General features: G+C 44.0%; 1 protein-coding gene across 4 annotated transcripts in view; it reads right to left on the reverse strand.

Annotated features, from left to right (window-relative positions):
- The window catches only part of NHSL2 (NHS like 2), a 458,134-nt gene that overhangs the window by 122,957 nt on the left and 318,067 nt on the right, over positions 1-17,110 (reverse strand). For all 4 annotated transcript variants that reach the window (XM_077283326.1, XM_077283328.1, XM_077283325.1 and 1 more), the window contains exon 2: positions 4,274-4,411. In XM_077283326.1, the coding sequence (XP_077139441.1) occupies positions 4,274-4,411 (138 nt within the window). The remainder of the gene's footprint in view (positions 1-4,273; positions 4,412-17,110) is intronic.

Raw genomic sequence — 17,110 nt, forward strand, 5'->3', positions numbered from 1 at the left:
TAGTGTAAAGAGCAGAAACCGGATTGTAGAGGGTGAAGAAGAGAGTAATCTGAGAGATAACGGATAAGACGGGAGTGGACCGAGCATTCCAGGAGTTTAGAGATGAAGGGAAGATTAGTAACGGGTCTGTAGTTAGCAGCACACTTTTGGTTGAGGGATGGTTTTTGTAACTAATAGATGCATGCTGACATGTTTAAATGAGGAGGGAAAGATACCAGAAGTGAGAGAGAGGTTGAATATTTTTGTTAGGGGAGTGTTGACAGCTGGGGAAATGGATTTGAGGAGATGTGAGGGAATAGGATCACTGGTGCAAGTAGTAGGGCGAGAAGATGCAAGGAGCCTGATCACTTCTTCTGTGACTGGTTCAAAGACAGACAGTGAGCTAGATGCAGTGGGGGAGGTAGGACAGTGCATGGTAAGAGGGGATTGGGAGAAATTTTCCTGTTGGATATGGTCAATTTTTTCTTTGAAATAATTGGCCAGATTGTCATTGCTGAGATCCGTGGTTGGGGTCTGCAGTCTTGAATTGAAGAGGGAATGAAAAGTGTCAAAGAGACGTTTAGAATTGTTGGATAGTGAGATGATGAGATTGTTGAAGTATATTTGTTTGGAGAAGTGAAGGGCAGAGTTGTATGTTTTAAGCATAAACTTAGGATCCAAGAAGTATTGTTTCTCGTGGCGGATAGTGACATGATAAGCATGTCGAGGTGAGGAGACTTAAAGCCGCAATGCTCCTCTGGGAAATATGCAAATTGTCTCTTCAGAGAGGAAGAGGACTAGAACTCTAGTGCCACCTATTGGAAGTAGCAATCCTAACAGTCAATGTCGACCCTTTAACGAGCCTAGTCACATGACTTAGGATAATAGCCAAACCAGAATCTCAATTTGCCGACACTGTGTTTCGGGGTACTGCCCCTCGTCAGTGCAAAGTGGAGATCAGGTTTGGCTGATTGAGAGGCGTCTGACCGGGATCCAAGAAGTATTGTTTCTCCTCGTGGATAGTGACATGATAAGCATGTCGAGATGAGCCAAACCAGAATCTCAATTTGCAGACACTTACAATGGATGAGATCTTCGGTCAGACAGGATTTTCTCCACAGACGTTTGGCGCACCTGGAGCACAGCTGTAGGAAACATGTTTGCAGCATGTGCCAGGGTTGTCGCTGTCTGGGCCGAGTTGTTCTATATATATATAGGAGGTGCTTCATCCAGGGCACTTTGCAGAGTTTCATTATAATGTTTCAGTGCAGAGTCAGGACATGAGAGGGAGGAGATTGGGGCCAATGTTTATTGCAAGTTCTTCATGAGTTTCTGGGTGTTAATGACACGTATATATTTCTATGAGTGTGGAAAGTGGGGGTGTCCTGAGCGGGGTGACAGTTCTTGACAGAGAATGAAAGAAAGTTGTGGTCAGAGAGTGAGAGAGGGGAGCTGGTAAAATCATGCACTGAGCAGAGCCTGGAGAAGACCAGGTCCAGGGAATTTCTGTCTTCATGCATAGGAGAGATAGCTGAAATGGCGCTGGCACCAGAGGTGTGTGTAAAGTGTTGTTATTTTACGAGAGAACATAGAAATTGAGAAGGGACTATCTGAGTAGTGGACAACCCCTTTATAGTACACTCCTTCTAACCATTCGGAGTACCAGTCATGCAGGACAATTCTCTGGCTTTGGTGTTTGAGCCAGATTTCAATCTAGCTCCAGATCATAACTGTGTTCCTTATGGCTGCTCTGTTTCAAGCTCTTCCCTTTTATAATGTCCCTGCAGAGCATTAGCTGAAATCCAAAGTACAGTGAGAACAAATGAGAGAATTACTGGCAGCCAAAATGTGAATGAGACCTCTTGGCAGATTTATTAATAAGAAAAATTGCTGACTATATTGGTGAGAAAGGAAGAAATGTGACTTGTGTCCTTAACATGGAGACCCCCAGAGAGTAATAACACAGTCTGAGAGTTGTGCTTAAACAGGAAACTCTACTAGTCTATTTCCTGTACATTATGAGTGGAGAAATTATTTATGTGGAGCAAATGATATGAGGGGCAAATGTGGTTACGTCTGCCTACAGTATGTGCATATACTGGAACAATAAAGAAGCATTTCTCTGGAAGTCTGTGCTAAATGGTATTTCCATATAGAACCTATTCTACATGAACAGATGTTGTCTTGCTCATTTCTGACCACTTTATAGCTTTAGGACAGTATATAACGTAATCCCTGCTTTTGCGGCACTTCTATAATAACTATAACCTGGTTTACTGTATCCGAAGGCCAGCCACCATAGTTGTAGCAGAATGTCAATTACTGTATATGGTTTTATAGCGTTATAGATAAAAGGATCTTCCACCACCAGTACTATGTGAACCAGGGGTCCTCAGTACATATGGGCTGAGGGCTTCCACCCACCACTGATTGACATCTATCCCTAGTACTGTGCAGAAGTAAAGAGCTGTAATGTCAGCGGTCCTTAGAACATATGGGCTGAGGGCTTCCATCCACCACTGATTGACATCTCTATCCCTAGTACTGTGCAGAAGTAAAGAGCTGTCAATCAATGTCAGGGGTCTTCAGTAAACATGGGCTGAGGGCTTCCATCCACCACTGATTGACATCTCTATCCCTATTACTGTGCAGAAGAGCTGTCAATCAATGCCAGGGGTCCTCAGTAAACATGGGCTGAGGGCTTCCATTCATCACTGATTGACATCTCTATCCCTAGTACTGTGCAGAAGAGCTGTCAATCAATGCCAAGGGTCCTCAGAACACATGGGCTGAGGGCTTCCATCCATCACTGATTGACATCTCTTTCCCTAGTACTGTGCAGAAGTAAAGAGCTGTCAATCAATGTCAGGGGTCCTCAGTACACATGGGCTGAGGGCTTCTACCCACCACTGACTGACATCTCTCTCCCTAGGACTATGCAGACGTAGTCATCTGTCAATGTCACGTGGGCATGGTGAGCGCTCAAGACATGAATACTGAGGGCTCCACAGCACACTCTCATCACTGAGAGAAGTCACATACCCCTATAATAATTAGGGTTTATGTAATTTTTATGTTCTTAGATAGGGCAGTACAAACTTGGTGACAGATCCCCTTTAATAGGCACCAACAGACACATGTGGGAATATTGCAAAGAGAAATGGGAGAATTTATTGCAGCTGTCATTCCATACTCCTGTCCTATTATAATGTTATATATGATTAATTTATAAAGACTCTCGCGCCATCTCTGGCCTTCTTCTATCTGGTGCCAGACTGTTAACCCTTTCACGACATCTGCCGTACATGTATGGCACAAGTAGGTTGTATATATGGTGTAGTAGCGCAGCACTGTGGCTCAGTGGATAGCACTGCAGCCTTGCAGCGCTGGAGTCCTGGGTTCCAATCCCACCTTGGACAACATCTGCAAGGAGTTTGTATGTTCTCCCCGTGTTTGCGTGGGTTTCCTCCGGGTACTCCGGTTTCCTCCCACATTCCAAAGACATACTGATAGGGAATTTAGAGTGTGAGCCGCATCGGGGACAGTGATGATAATGTGTGCAAAACTGTAAAGTGCTGCGGAATATGTTAGCGCTATATAAAAATAAAGATTATTATTAGTAAGTGCATGGAGAGGGTTCACCCCAAACCAGGTGATGGCTGTGCGTTACAGCCAGGACCTGCCTTTAATAATCGTGGGTGGAGCGGAGCTGGTAACCTGTTACTTGCCGCCGTCAAACTCTGACAACAGAGGCACGCATGTGACATGATTGCAGGTTGCCAACAAGTTTTCTCCACACTTGGATTTTTTTCCCCCGTTTTTCGGTACACTATGTAGTACAATGAATGGTGCCAGTCAAAAGTACAACTTGTCCCACAAAAAACGAGCCCTCCTAAGTCTTTGTGGACAGAAAAATAAAAGAGTTATGGCTCTGGGAAGAAAGGAAGGCAAAAACTAAAAGCAAAAAAAAAAAGGAAATTGGCAGCATCGTGAAAGGGTTAAATATTTGGGATAAATCCCAGTTATTATTGTGTCAGATAATGGGAGGTTCCATCTCTTTTCATGAAACCTTACCTTCTTTTTAGTAAAGTGGCCAGAACATCAGAAAACAGTAATAAGTCTCAGATATGGCGATGGTGAAGAATGAGCCGAGGTCAGTCAGAAGTTCAACTATTATTTTTCTCATGTTCCCGCTACTCCATGGATGGCACCGAACAAACGGAGGAAGGAATGTGGCTGCAAGGTATCATTGGTATAAGATGGCAGATAAGAGTATTGCTGGTGGTGACCGTACCTTGGAGTAGACTCTGTAGGTTGAGCTCGGCTTCTTGATGAAGCTCCTCTACGCACGGAGGGCGTTTTGATGACAGGAACACATTTACAGGCTGCTGTTGCCAGTTACTCAGCTTGGAGTGGTCTAAAGTGGAGGCAGCTGCAAGAAGATGAAGACAATATAGAAATACGTTATTAGCAGGCGCATCACTGTAATACGGCTTTCAAGACATCTTTCAGAACAGTTTGTATGTAGGAACTCATGTCCTATGGGTAGAAGGAATTATCCAATAATCCTAAAAGTTCACATACTTTTGCCACTCACAGAAATCTGATATTGGATCATGGTTAATGGATCAATGATCCAATATCCGATGTTTGTGAGTGGTAAAAGTATTTTATTTAAATTACAGGAATCTATTAAGGTCTTACTTTCACAACACGCTTGTGGAAGTGAATCATGGAACAAACAAAGGAGATTTCTAAGGGCCACAGAAGAAAGAAGATATAGACAGATTGTATGTAAATAGAACAAATTCAAGACCATGGTTACCCCCCTGAGAATGATCGAACAACAAAGGTAACTCCAAGATCAAAGAGTATATGTCATGGTTAGGACAAGGTTGTCCTGTGCTCTCAAGGGTTAATGCTCTTAGCCTCTCTTTCAAGATGGGAGGGCTATTTATACTCGCTCCTAACCTGGTATCCTTGTCAGCTATAGGTTTTTCTGCAGTCTGTATGCTTGACCTCTGAAGTGTGTGCTGCTTGCTTTGTGTCTTGCTGTCACGTGCTTTATTCGTTTTCCTGGATTTCTGACCCCCGGTTCGGCTTCTGACTATTCTCTGACTCTCCCTGTTGGTACCTTGTTATCTGCTGGCTTAGACCTCGGTTTGTTTCACTATTCTTTTATGCTTGCCCCTTCTCTGTTTCCCCAGTGTCTGGCTCCGCCCCCTACTCTGTCACATGATCGTAGGTCCTATTGCTTTACCTGATCACTCTGTCTCATGTGAAAGGTCCCGTTGGTGTTCATGTTAGTTACCTGGTTTCTGACCTATCTCTGTTGCTGCTGGGTGCAGTTTCCCCTGCAGCATTCTCCTTCAAAGGGTAACTCTGTAGTTGGGTAGTGGTCTAAACAAGCCCACTTTGTGCCGTTATCTGCTTTGCCTTCTGCTGAAACCTTAGCTCGTTTGTTCATTCAGCATATAGTTCGGCTGCATGGAGTCCCTGTGAATGTGGTGTCTGACAGGGGTGTGCAATTTGTGGCTAGATTTTGGAGGGCTTTTTGTAAGAAGTTGGGGGTTACGTTGTCTTTCTCCTCTGCTTATCACCCAGAATCTAATGGTCAGACTGAACGCACCAACCAGTCGTTGGAACAAATTTTAAGATGCCTTGCCTCTTCCAGACAGGAGGACTGGTGTGAAGTATTACCCATGGCAGAATTGGCGTTCAACTGTCGTATTAATCAGTCTACTGGCAAATCTCCTTTTCAGGTCAATTATGGATTTGTTCCACAATTTGGAGAATTTTCTTGCATGGATTCTGGTTGCCCTGGTGCTGAGGGTCTGGTACTACAATTAAGAACCCTTTGGAGGGAGGTTCAGGGTAATATTTCCAAAGCTCAAAGGAGGTACAAACGTTTTGCAGACAGGAGGAGGGGGTCAGCTCCTACACTGACAGTGGGGGAGAAGGTGTGGTTGTCTACCCGTAACATCAAACTTAAGGTACCCTCTATGAAGTTGGGCCCCAGGTTTATAGGTCCATACAAGATATTAGAGGTGATCAACCCGGTGGCCTATAGATTACAGTTGCCCGCCTCCTTCAAAATATCAAATGTCTTCCACAGGTCCCTATTAAAACCTGTGGGGACGGTTAGAGAAGATTCCTCATCCAATGTTCCGCCAGTGTTGGTAGAGGGTCAACCGGAGTATGAGGTAGGGCGCATCATTGATTCACGGTGGATGCGTCGAAGGCTACAGTACTTAATACATTGGAAGGGATATTCTATTGAGGATCGGTCATGGGTTCCGGCCAGTTCTGTGCATGCTGATCGACTGGTGCGGGCTTTTCATTCCAGATACTCTGAGAAGCCTGGGGGTCCTGTGGCCCCCCCGTTAAGGGGGGGTACTGTCATGGTTAGGACAAGGTTGTCCTGTGCTCTCAAGGGTTAATGCTCTTAGCCTCTCTTTCAAGATGGGAGGGCTATTTATACTCGCACCTAACCTGGTATCCTTGTCAGCTATAGGTTTTTCTGCAGTGTGTGCTGCTTGCTTTGTGTCTTGCTGTCACGTGCTTTATTAGTTTTCCTGGATTTCTGACCCCCGGTTCGGCTTCTGACTATTCTCTGACTCTCCCTGTTGGTATCTTGTTATCTCCTGGTTTAGACCTCAGCTTGTTTCACTATTCTTTTATGCTTGCCCCTTCTCTGTTTCCCCAGTGTCTGGCTCCGCCCCCTACTCTGTCACATGATCGTAGGTCCTATTGCTTTACCTGATCACTCTGTCTCATGTGAAAGGTCCCGTTGGTGTTCATGTTAGTTACCCGGTTTCTGACCTATCTCTGTTGCTGCTGGGTGCAGTTTCCCCTGCAGCATTATTACCCGGGTATCGTGACAGTATAACAGTTTGTGAGGTCACAAAGGAACCCAAGATGACTTCTAAATAGCTAAAGAACGCTCTTACATTACCTAATGTTAATGCTCATTAGTCCACTATTAGGAGGACAATGACCAACAATGGTGTAAATGGTAGGATTGAAGAGAGAAAACAACTGTTCTTTATCTACTGTTAGAAGTTGTGGGAAAAACTGTTGTAAGGAAGAATTCCAAGTGCGTTGAAATTACAAAAAAAAAGTGCAATGCCAGAAATGTTATATTTGTTTTTATTGATACCTTTTGGGTTAGATACAATGTTTTTGTATTTTATTGCAAAGTTGCAGTGACCAAAAAACGTAATTCTGGAATTTTTATTTATTTCTCATCCCGTTTATCGATCGGATTAATATATTCTGATAGATTGGAATTTTACGAATGCAACAATACCAAATATGTGTATTTTTTTAATTGTTTTATTTTTAATGGGCAAAAAAGGGGGATAATTTAGGCCATGTTCACACTTAGCGGTTTTTACCGCAGATCCGCGGCGATTTTGATGCTGCGGGTCCGCAGCAGTTTCCATAGCGTTTACATTAACATGTAAACCCTATGGAAACCGCAAACCGCAGTGCACATGCTGCGGGAAAAACCGTGCAGAAACGCAGCGGTTTAAAACCTGCAGCATGTCACTTCTTTGTGCAGAATCGCAGCGATTCTGCACCCATAGAAATGCATTGAACCGCTTACTTCCCGCATGTGGCTGTGCCCACGTTGCGGGAAGTAAGCGGATAATGTGCGGGTGGTACCCGGGGTGGAGGAGAGGAGACTCTCCTCCAGGCCCTGGGAACCATAAATAGTGTAAAAAAAAAAAAAGAATTAAAATAAAAAATGATGATATACTCACCTCACAGCGCTGCACGCGGCCGTCCAGTCTTCGGTTTGCTGTGCGAGCAGGACCTGTGGTGACGTCGCGGTCACATGACCGTGATGACGCCGCGGTCACATGACCGTGACGTCACGAAGGTCCTTCTCGGCACAGCATCTTTGGAATCGGACCTCCAAGTGCAGCGCCAAGGAGATCCGGACATCGGAGGGTGAGTATAACCAATTTTTATTATTTTTATCATTACTATTGATGCTGCATATTGCTGCATATGCAGCATCAATAGTACAGGAGTAATCCCGCAGCGGAAACCGCGGAACAAACCGCGATAAATCTGCAGGGATAACCGCAGCGGTTTTGCCCTGCAGATTTATCTATTCCGCTGCGGGATAAACCCGCAGAGCACGCCGCAGAGTGTAAACATGGCCTTAGACTTTGGGGTTTTTTTTTGTTTTTGTCTCTGGTCTCCGCTGTCTTCACTGTGGCCACGCTGGTGCATCCTTGTCTTGTGTAAACCTGTGCTGCGGGTTTCTACTTTACGCCATTCTTGCCACTATCTGAAAACTGGTTGGAGCTTTGTGGGGGCATGGCCAACCGAAACCCACCAAATCTATTAACATTTATTTATAATTTAAGCCAGAAATAAGCAAAAATGATCGCAGAATTCTAGAGTTCAGTTTGTGTAGAGTAGAAAACTCATCATGTACAAATTGTCTTATAAATTAAGACATGGAATAAAGTGGAGATTCTGAATTGGAGGAACCATGACAAAGATTATGAAGGAGGACAGTCCGTATTTATCTGTGCATTATGCTTTAAATGTAAGTTTTTCCCACTGTGAACCAGGCAGCCATCTTAATAGATTAAAAAAACCTATGGCATTTTTTGAAAAAAAGAAAGCAAGTGAGCTCCATGGGATAACATGTTTGGATGATACAGATGGATTCCCTGTCGACCCCCCCCCCCCCGAAAGTTGACAGCTCACTTTCTGGGGTTCTGTACAGGACACTATGCACATGTTATTGGTGGAGGATCCAGCTGTTGTGGATTCCTTCACTTTAGAACAGTGTGCAAGGAATAAAAATCTTCAGTTTTTGGTAAGACACAGATGCTTCATTCGTATTAATTCATTTAGGGATTCTTTAGTTTACGAGGTATTGTTATAAATTAAGTGTGTCAGCCATGGTCCCAGTTCTACAGGACAGAGTAGCTACTGTTTCATCCACAGATGCAAAGTTGTTGCCGACATCTATAATCACTCACAACTTCGACTTCCCTACCTTGCACACATCATACGAAGAGAGCAATCACTGGAGAAGGCCATAATGGTCAGAAGAATAGAAGAAGCAAGGCGAAGAAGAAGGCCAAACCTGATGGATTGATACAATCAAGACAATGGCGGAGAAGGTCCTGGTGGACCTATCTAGACTCTGGTGGCCCTATGTAGTCCTTGGTGGACCTATCTATAGACCTTGGTGGACGTATCTAGACTTCGGTGGACCTATCTAGGCTTGCACAAGACCGATCGTCATACAGAGCATTAATCCATCAGGTTGTCATGGCTCGAGACCGAGCTGAAGGCAGTTAAATAAGTAATCACTCCTGTTACTTCACCGCTTTCCTCATCACATCATGAAACAGCCCGGCCTTAAACAGCAATTTCTTTTATCGGTGCCAGCGGTGTGAGCTTTCTGTTATTGCCATTGTTGTGTCCCACATCACCATATCAGAATCAGGGACGTGCCATCTGACCAAGAATACACTGAATACAGCATAAAATGAAGCAGCTAAAAGAGCACAATGTCATTTCTTCCCACTGATCTTTGGATAATTTTTCCCTCGAATTCATGCTGTAGAATAATTAGTACATTGTTAAAACTATGGTCACTAGTGCCCCTTCCACAGATAGCCCCAGACCCAGACAAGCCGACATCAATGATAGCCTCCGAAGATCCCAGACCAGTCAGGCCTCAGGTGACCCCATAACACCCTTTTCTCAATGTTACCACCACTGCTGCCAATCATTTACTGGCTACTGATTGCTGTTCGGACTATAGAATGATATGGACCCCTGCTGTGGATTCGAACCTCCTACAAAGGTAAGGTCACCTCTCATCTGACTGTTGAGCTCAATCTTCTGTTTCCTTTTTGTATATGCAGAATATGAGCTATGATTTCTTATGACTAGAAGCATCATGATACGGTACATGGAGGAATACCGAGTGTTTATGGTGGTCGAGTACTTGGTAGATTTCACTTTACGTTGCTTATTGAGAAACTCTCTTACACAATCTTATTTCCTTCCTAAATGAGTTTTCTGAGATCTGAGCAACTGACAACAGATTAGTTCCGCTTTTGCTTCATTAGTTTATTACTTAAATCTATAGTGTTATATTTACACAGCACAACTTACACTCCGAACACGACACAAGTGACACGTATGGATGCCCGTACGGCACACGTGGGAAGTGCACGTGGGTGATATGGACAGTCACAAGTATAAGAACACTGAGAGGGTCACCGTGACAATCACTAACGTGTGAATAGGACCCACTGAGCGGGTCACCGTGACAATCACTGATGTGTGAATAGGACCCACTGAGAGGGTCACCGTGACAATCACTGACGTGTGAATAGGACCCACTGAGAGGGTCACCGTGACAATCACTGATGTGTGAATAGGACCCACTGAGAGGGTCACCGTTACAATCACTGATGTGTGAATAGGACCCAATGAGAGGGTCCCCGTGACAATCACTGACGTGTGAATAGGACCTACTGAGAGGGTCACAATGACAATCACTGACGTGTGAATAGGACCCACCGAGAGGGTCACCGTGACAATCACTGACATGTGATTAGGACCCACTGAGGGGATCACCGTGAAAATCACTGATGTGTGTATAGGACCCACTGAGAGAGTCACCATGAGAAACACTGACATGTGTATAGGACCCACTGAGAGGGTCACCGTGACAATCACTGACATGTGATTAGGACCCACTGAGGGGATCACCGTGAAAATCACTGATGTGTGTATAGGACCCACTGAGAGAGTCACCATGAGAAACACTGACGTGTATAGGACCCACTGAGAGGGTCACCGTGACAATCACTGACGTGTGATTAGGACCCACCTAGAGGGTCACCGTGACAATCACTGACGTGTGATTAGTACCCACTGAGGGGATCACAGTGAAAATCACTGACGTGTGTATAGGACCCACTGAGAGGGTCACTGTGACAATCACTGACGTGTGAATAGGACCCACTGAAAGGGTCACCATGACGTGGCAGTGGGCCCCAAACAGTCTGAGCAGAATGTTAAGCCAAGAATCTCATGTTAAGTATTTTATATCTTTGCCTAGCAGCATTGGATCAATGTATGATTTTTTGGCGGTGCTGTCATGATCTTTTTTAGCCTAAGCTGCTATAATGTCATTAATGTAAAACATATCAGAAAATGTAGGAAACCCTGTTTCTAACAAGTGATGGGTGAACATGCTCGGATAACGTCTTCTCTGAGCATGCTCGAGCGTTTTCCGAGTATCTTGTAGTGCTAGTAGATTATGTTCGAGTCCCTGCGGTTGCATCACTCGGGGCTGTTACACAGCCTGAACACATGTGGAGTTTCCAAAACAAACAGGCAAATCATGCAGCCGCAGGGACGTGAACATAATACACGAGCACTATAAGGTACTCGGGTAACACCCAAGCGTGCTCCAATAAGATGTTATACAAGCACGTTCATCACTAGTACTAACCTCAGTTATTTACATAGGTTGAAAAAAGACCGGTCCATCAAGTTCAGCCTTTCTCCACCAGCTCGACATTCTCTTTTCACGATTTTATTTATAACCCGCAATGTTATGTGTAGTGAGGAAATCATCTGGCCCTTCTATAATAGCTGTTATAGCGTCGGCTGTTACTGCCTCTTGTGGTCGGCATTCCAGTCTGACTGCTCTAACTGTAAAGAATCATTTCCTGTTTAGCTGCTGGAATCTCCTTTCTTCCACCTGTAATGAGTGCCCTGTGGTCCTCAGTACGGTCCTTGGAAGGAATAAGTCCTGTGCCGTCCTCTGTACTGACCACACATATTTATACATATGAGATCTCCCCTGAGATGTCTAAACAAGCTGACTGATGTCTAAACAAGCTGACTGACATTTTCATGCCTTGTAATAATCTAGTTGCCTGTCTTTGAACTGATTCTAACTTCTGAATATTATATAATATTATTATTAGAATTATTATAATATAAAATATCCTTTTTAAAATGTGGAACCCAAAACTGTATCCCATATTCTAGATGTGGCCTCTCCAGTGATTTATAAAGGTGTAATACTACATTGGAATTACAGGATTTTCTCTCTCTTTTTATACACCCTAAAATCTTGTTAGCTTTTGCGGCTGCTGCTTGACATTGAGTGCTGCTGTTCAGCTAAGGCTACGTTCACATTTGCGTTGTGCGCCGCATGCGTCCTTTTTGGCCGAAAGTTGGACGCCAAAAAAATGCAACTTGAAGCGTTTCTTGCGTCCAACGCTTGCGGCCATGCGGCGCAAAACGCAGCACAACGCATGTCCATGCGCCCCCATGTTAAATATAGGGGCGCATGACGCATGCGGCGACGCTGCGGCGCCCGACGCTGCGGCGCTGACCGCAAATGTGAACGTAGCCTTACTTGTACCCAGAATCCCCAGTCCTTCTTCTGTTCTGTAGTCCCGAGTATACTCCCATCTAATATTACTCCTGCAAAGGTGCATCAGCTCTTGATTCCCTCCTTGAGCCATGTTTATACTCATTCTGTAAGTTTGGATCAAAATGCGTCCAAGTCAGACCAGTATTTCAGGAGTCACTGATCTACTATATAATTGTCTAAGGGTCACTTCCGTCTGTCTTTCTGTCTTTCTTTCTGTCACAGATATTCATTGGTCGCGGCCTCTGTCTGTCATGGATATCCAAGTCGCTGATTTGTCGTGGCAAAACACCCACGACCATTGCCACGACCAATCAGCGATGGCCATAGTCTGGCAGCGAAATGGACGCTGCTTTACTGCCCTGCAGTCAGCGCTGAGTGCTCACATAGGGTTAATGCCAGCGTTAACGGACCGCGGTGTAACGCACTCCGTTAACGCTGCTATTAACCTTGTGTGACCAACTTTTTACTATTGATGCTGCCTATGCAGCATCAATAGTAAAAAGATCTGTTACAAATAATAATAATAATTAAAAAAAAGGTTATTCTCACCGTCCGACGTCGCGCGCTGTCCTCGGCAGTGCAAGCGGCAGGTTCCGGTGCCAAGGATGCTATGCGAGAAGGACCTGCCATGACGTCACGGTCATGTGACCGCGACGTCATCATAGGTCCTGCGCTCATACCAACCCTGGAACCGGAAGCTGCCGCGTGCACCGCACACCGGCGCCAGGACTTCAAAGGGCAATATACTACGTGGCTGTGCAATATACTACGTGGCTCTGTTATATACTATGTGGCTGTGCTATATACTATGTGGCTGTGCAATATACTATGTGCTCTGTGTTATATACTACATAGCTGTGCAATATACTATGTGGCTGTGTCGGTTGTTATATACTACGTCGACTGCAATATACTACGTGGCTGTGCAATATACTACGTGGCTCTGTTATATACTACGTGGCTGTGCTATATACTACGTGGCTGTGCAATATACTATGTGCTCTGTGTTATATACTACGTAGCTGTGCAATATACTATGTGGCTGTGTCGGTTCTGTTATACACTACGTCGACTGTGCAATATACTACATGGCTCTGTCATATACTACGTGGCTGTGCAATATACTACGTAGCTATGCAATATACTACGTGCCTCTACAATATACTAAGTAGCTATGTTATATACTACGTGGCTCTGCTATATATTACATGGCTGACCAATATACTACGTGCCTGTGCAATACACTACGTGGCTATGTTATATACTACGTAGCTATGTTATATACTACGTGGCTCTGCTATATACTACGTGGCTCTGCTATATACTACGTGGCTGACCAATATACTACGTGCCTGTGCAATACACTACATGGCTATGTTATGTACTACATAGCTATGTTATATTCTACGTCGGTTGTGTTATACAATACGTAACTGTGCAATATAGTATGTAGCCTGTGCTATATACTACCTACATATTCTAGAATACCCGATACGTTAGAATCGGGCCACCATCTAGTTGAATATTTTTGTGACCACAGGATACTGTGTTTTGATCCTTGAAAACCCACTAGCCCCCCAGGGATTTGGGTGTTACTGTATAGTTTTCTCAGCTGTCACCACTTCTAACTCTTTTCTAGGGTATGTTTATCCCAGCTCTTTAAGTCTAAGCTTTAGTTTAGAAGGGTTTTACAATATGTATTAGTAACTTGGTAAAGAGCAGTTTTCTGCTGTGCTATTAGCTGAATTGAACATGAAAGGCATAGGAACCAGTTATAAATATGGTAATGTTTAGAAGAGGATTTAGAATACCTCAGATCTTCAGCAAATTACACATTGTTAGATTTCTACATCAATATTAATACATGGATATTCACTGGAGAAAACAATGTTGCATGCAAGCCTTACATCACCAAGCACAATGCCAAGTTTTGGAAGGATAGGTCTAAAGCTGCCAACACTGGACTATGGAGCAGTAAAAACGAGGGGGAAATCTAAATGCTTCAGAACACAGACATTTTGGGCAGCTATATTTTTCCATGTTTGTGGGAACAGTTTGAAGAAGGCATTTTTCTGTTCCATGTTCCAGAATGGTCATTCCTCAGTGCTAAATGCAAGTGTCAAAGGTTATAATTGGGTGACATGATGTGAAAAAAATTGTCTCGCACATCAGCCCCAGCAAACCCCTTAGAGGGATAAATGAAAATGGAGATTGCTAGCCAAGACCCTCTTGTCCGAATCCGTGTCTGACCTCACAAATGCTCATCTGGAAGAAGAGCAAAAATGTTCTCAAATACTGTATAAAATCCAGTGGAAAGCCTACCAGGAAAGTGGAAGCTGATATATCTTTGAAGGAGGGACCAGATGAAAATCAATGACTACAGGCTTAGAATTGGATAAAGCTCCTGGAAGTGCACTGTGTAGGTCTCCAGAGACATAAGTCCTTCCAGTTCAACCAGTAACCTACAATGATGATCTAAAGGAAGACAACGACCCCATGACTCCAGTATGGTAGCGACTGTCCTACAACCACCTTCTATCAACAACCTTGCTTTTGACTCCTGGTTTTCCTCCCAAATAAAAAACAGATCCATCGTTTGGATTCCATTGGCCAAGTCAGCCTTTATTATCACAAACACAACAATCAATAATCACTTTAGGTTGCAGGAGGTTCTTGGAGCTCCAAAGGCCTGTCGGTACCCGAAAATTGTAGTCTTCCAGCATTACCCCAGCCATGACCACCGGCCCTCGGGCACATTTGTAGCCAGAAAACCTTCTCAGTGCCACCGACTCCCCAGGGACCCAGCCTTAGAAGTCAAAAACTGTCAGGCCATTACTAAATTCCAAAACACAAATGGACGGTGCCATCTACTTGGCGTACAACCTCCAACACAACTTCTCCAACTCCAAGAACCCCCCTCGCACCTCCAAGTCCATCTCCAGAAATCTTCATGTTCCTTTGTCCACAATGCGCAACACAATCAGGATGCACTGTAGCTAATCTTCCTGGACATGGACGGCAGAAAATAAAAAAAAAATGGTGAAAGTTTACAACGCAGGATAATCCGGATGGTGGATAAGTAGCCCAAATTAAGTTCCAAAAGAAAGTCAAACTGTCCTGCATTCTTAGGGTGCATCAGTGTCAGCATGAACTATCTGTCCACATTTGAATTAAATGAAATGCTATGGCAGGAGACTCAGAAGTATCCAACTGCTGACACAAAGACATAAAAAAAGCTGCAGTTTGCCAAAATGTACATGGGTAAGCCAAAATCCTTTTGGGAAAGAGTCTTGTAGACAGACGAGGCCACAATAGAGCTTTTTTTGATAAAGCATATCATTCTACTGTTTACTGTAAATAGAATGAGGCCTACCAATAAATCACAGTACCTACAGTCAAATATGGTAGAGGTTCAAATATGTTTTGGGGTTGTTCTACATTCTCTGGCATTGGTTGCCTTGACTGTGTGCAAGGCATCATGAAATCTGAAGATTACCAAAAGATTTTGGGTGGCAATATAGTGCCCAGTGTCAGAAAGTTGCGTTTGCATCCTAGATCATGGGTCTTCCAGCAGGACAATGACCCCAAACATACTTCAAAAAGCCCTCAGAAATGAATGGAAACAAAGCATTGGAGAGTTCTGGTATGGCAGTAATGAGTCCAGATCTAAATCCCATTGATCACCTGTGGAGAGATCTTAAATTTGCTGTTGGGAGAAGGATCTTTCACATATGAGACCAGGAGCCACTTGCAAAAGAAGAGAGATCCAAAATTCCAGCTGAGAGGAGTAAGAAGCTTGTAAATGGTTATAAGAAGTGATTGATTGAAATTATTTATTCCAAAGGGTGCAACCAATTATTAAGTTACTAGACTGTGGCCCAATTCTAATGCATCGGGTATTCTAGAATATGCATGTCCCCGTAGTATATGGACAATGATGATTCCAGAATTCGCGGCAGACTGTGCCCGTCGCTGATTGGTCGAGGCAACCTTTATGACATCATGGTCGCCATGGCAACCATTATGACATCTACCTCGATACTGTGCCCGTCGCTGATTGGTCGAGGCGAATTCGCAGCAGACTGTGCCTGTCGCTGATTGGTCGAGGCAACCTTTATAACATCATCGTCGCCATGCTGTGCCCGTCGCTGATTGGTCGAGGCCTGGCGGCCTCGACCAATCAGAGACGCGGGATTTCCAGGACAGACAGACAGACAGACAGACGGAAAAACCCTTAGACAATTATATATATAGAAGGGTGCCGACAATTGTTTCTGGCCCATTTGGGGGTTTTGTGTGAAATCATATTCAATTTTCCTTTTTTTTCATCTGTTTTTTTTTATGTGTTGTTTCAATACACAAAAGAAATAAACATGTGTATAACAAAACGTGTAATTGCAATAATTTTCTGGAAGAAATTCTTCATTTTCTGGAACAATTTCAAGGGTGCCAACACTTTTGGCCATCAATGTGTTGCGGAATCGGAATATTGGAAAATGGTAATTATTCTAATTGTTAAGAATTGTATTTCAAAGAAGGACAACACTTCCGGTTTCTGACTTTGTGAGACACGATGATCCAATCTAAATAGGGTGAAGGCAGGCGGGGGCATACTATTGGTGCAACCTGTGCAGCTCCACAGGAGCCCAGGAGCTTAGATGGCCACTATCATTTAAAGAAGCACTC

The sequence above is a fragment of the Ranitomeya variabilis genome, chromosome 2 (assembly GCF_051348905.1).
Source record: "Ranitomeya variabilis isolate aRanVar5 chromosome 2, aRanVar5.hap1, whole genome shotgun sequence".
NCBI lineage: Eukaryota > Metazoa > Chordata > Amphibia > Anura > Dendrobatidae > Ranitomeya > Ranitomeya variabilis.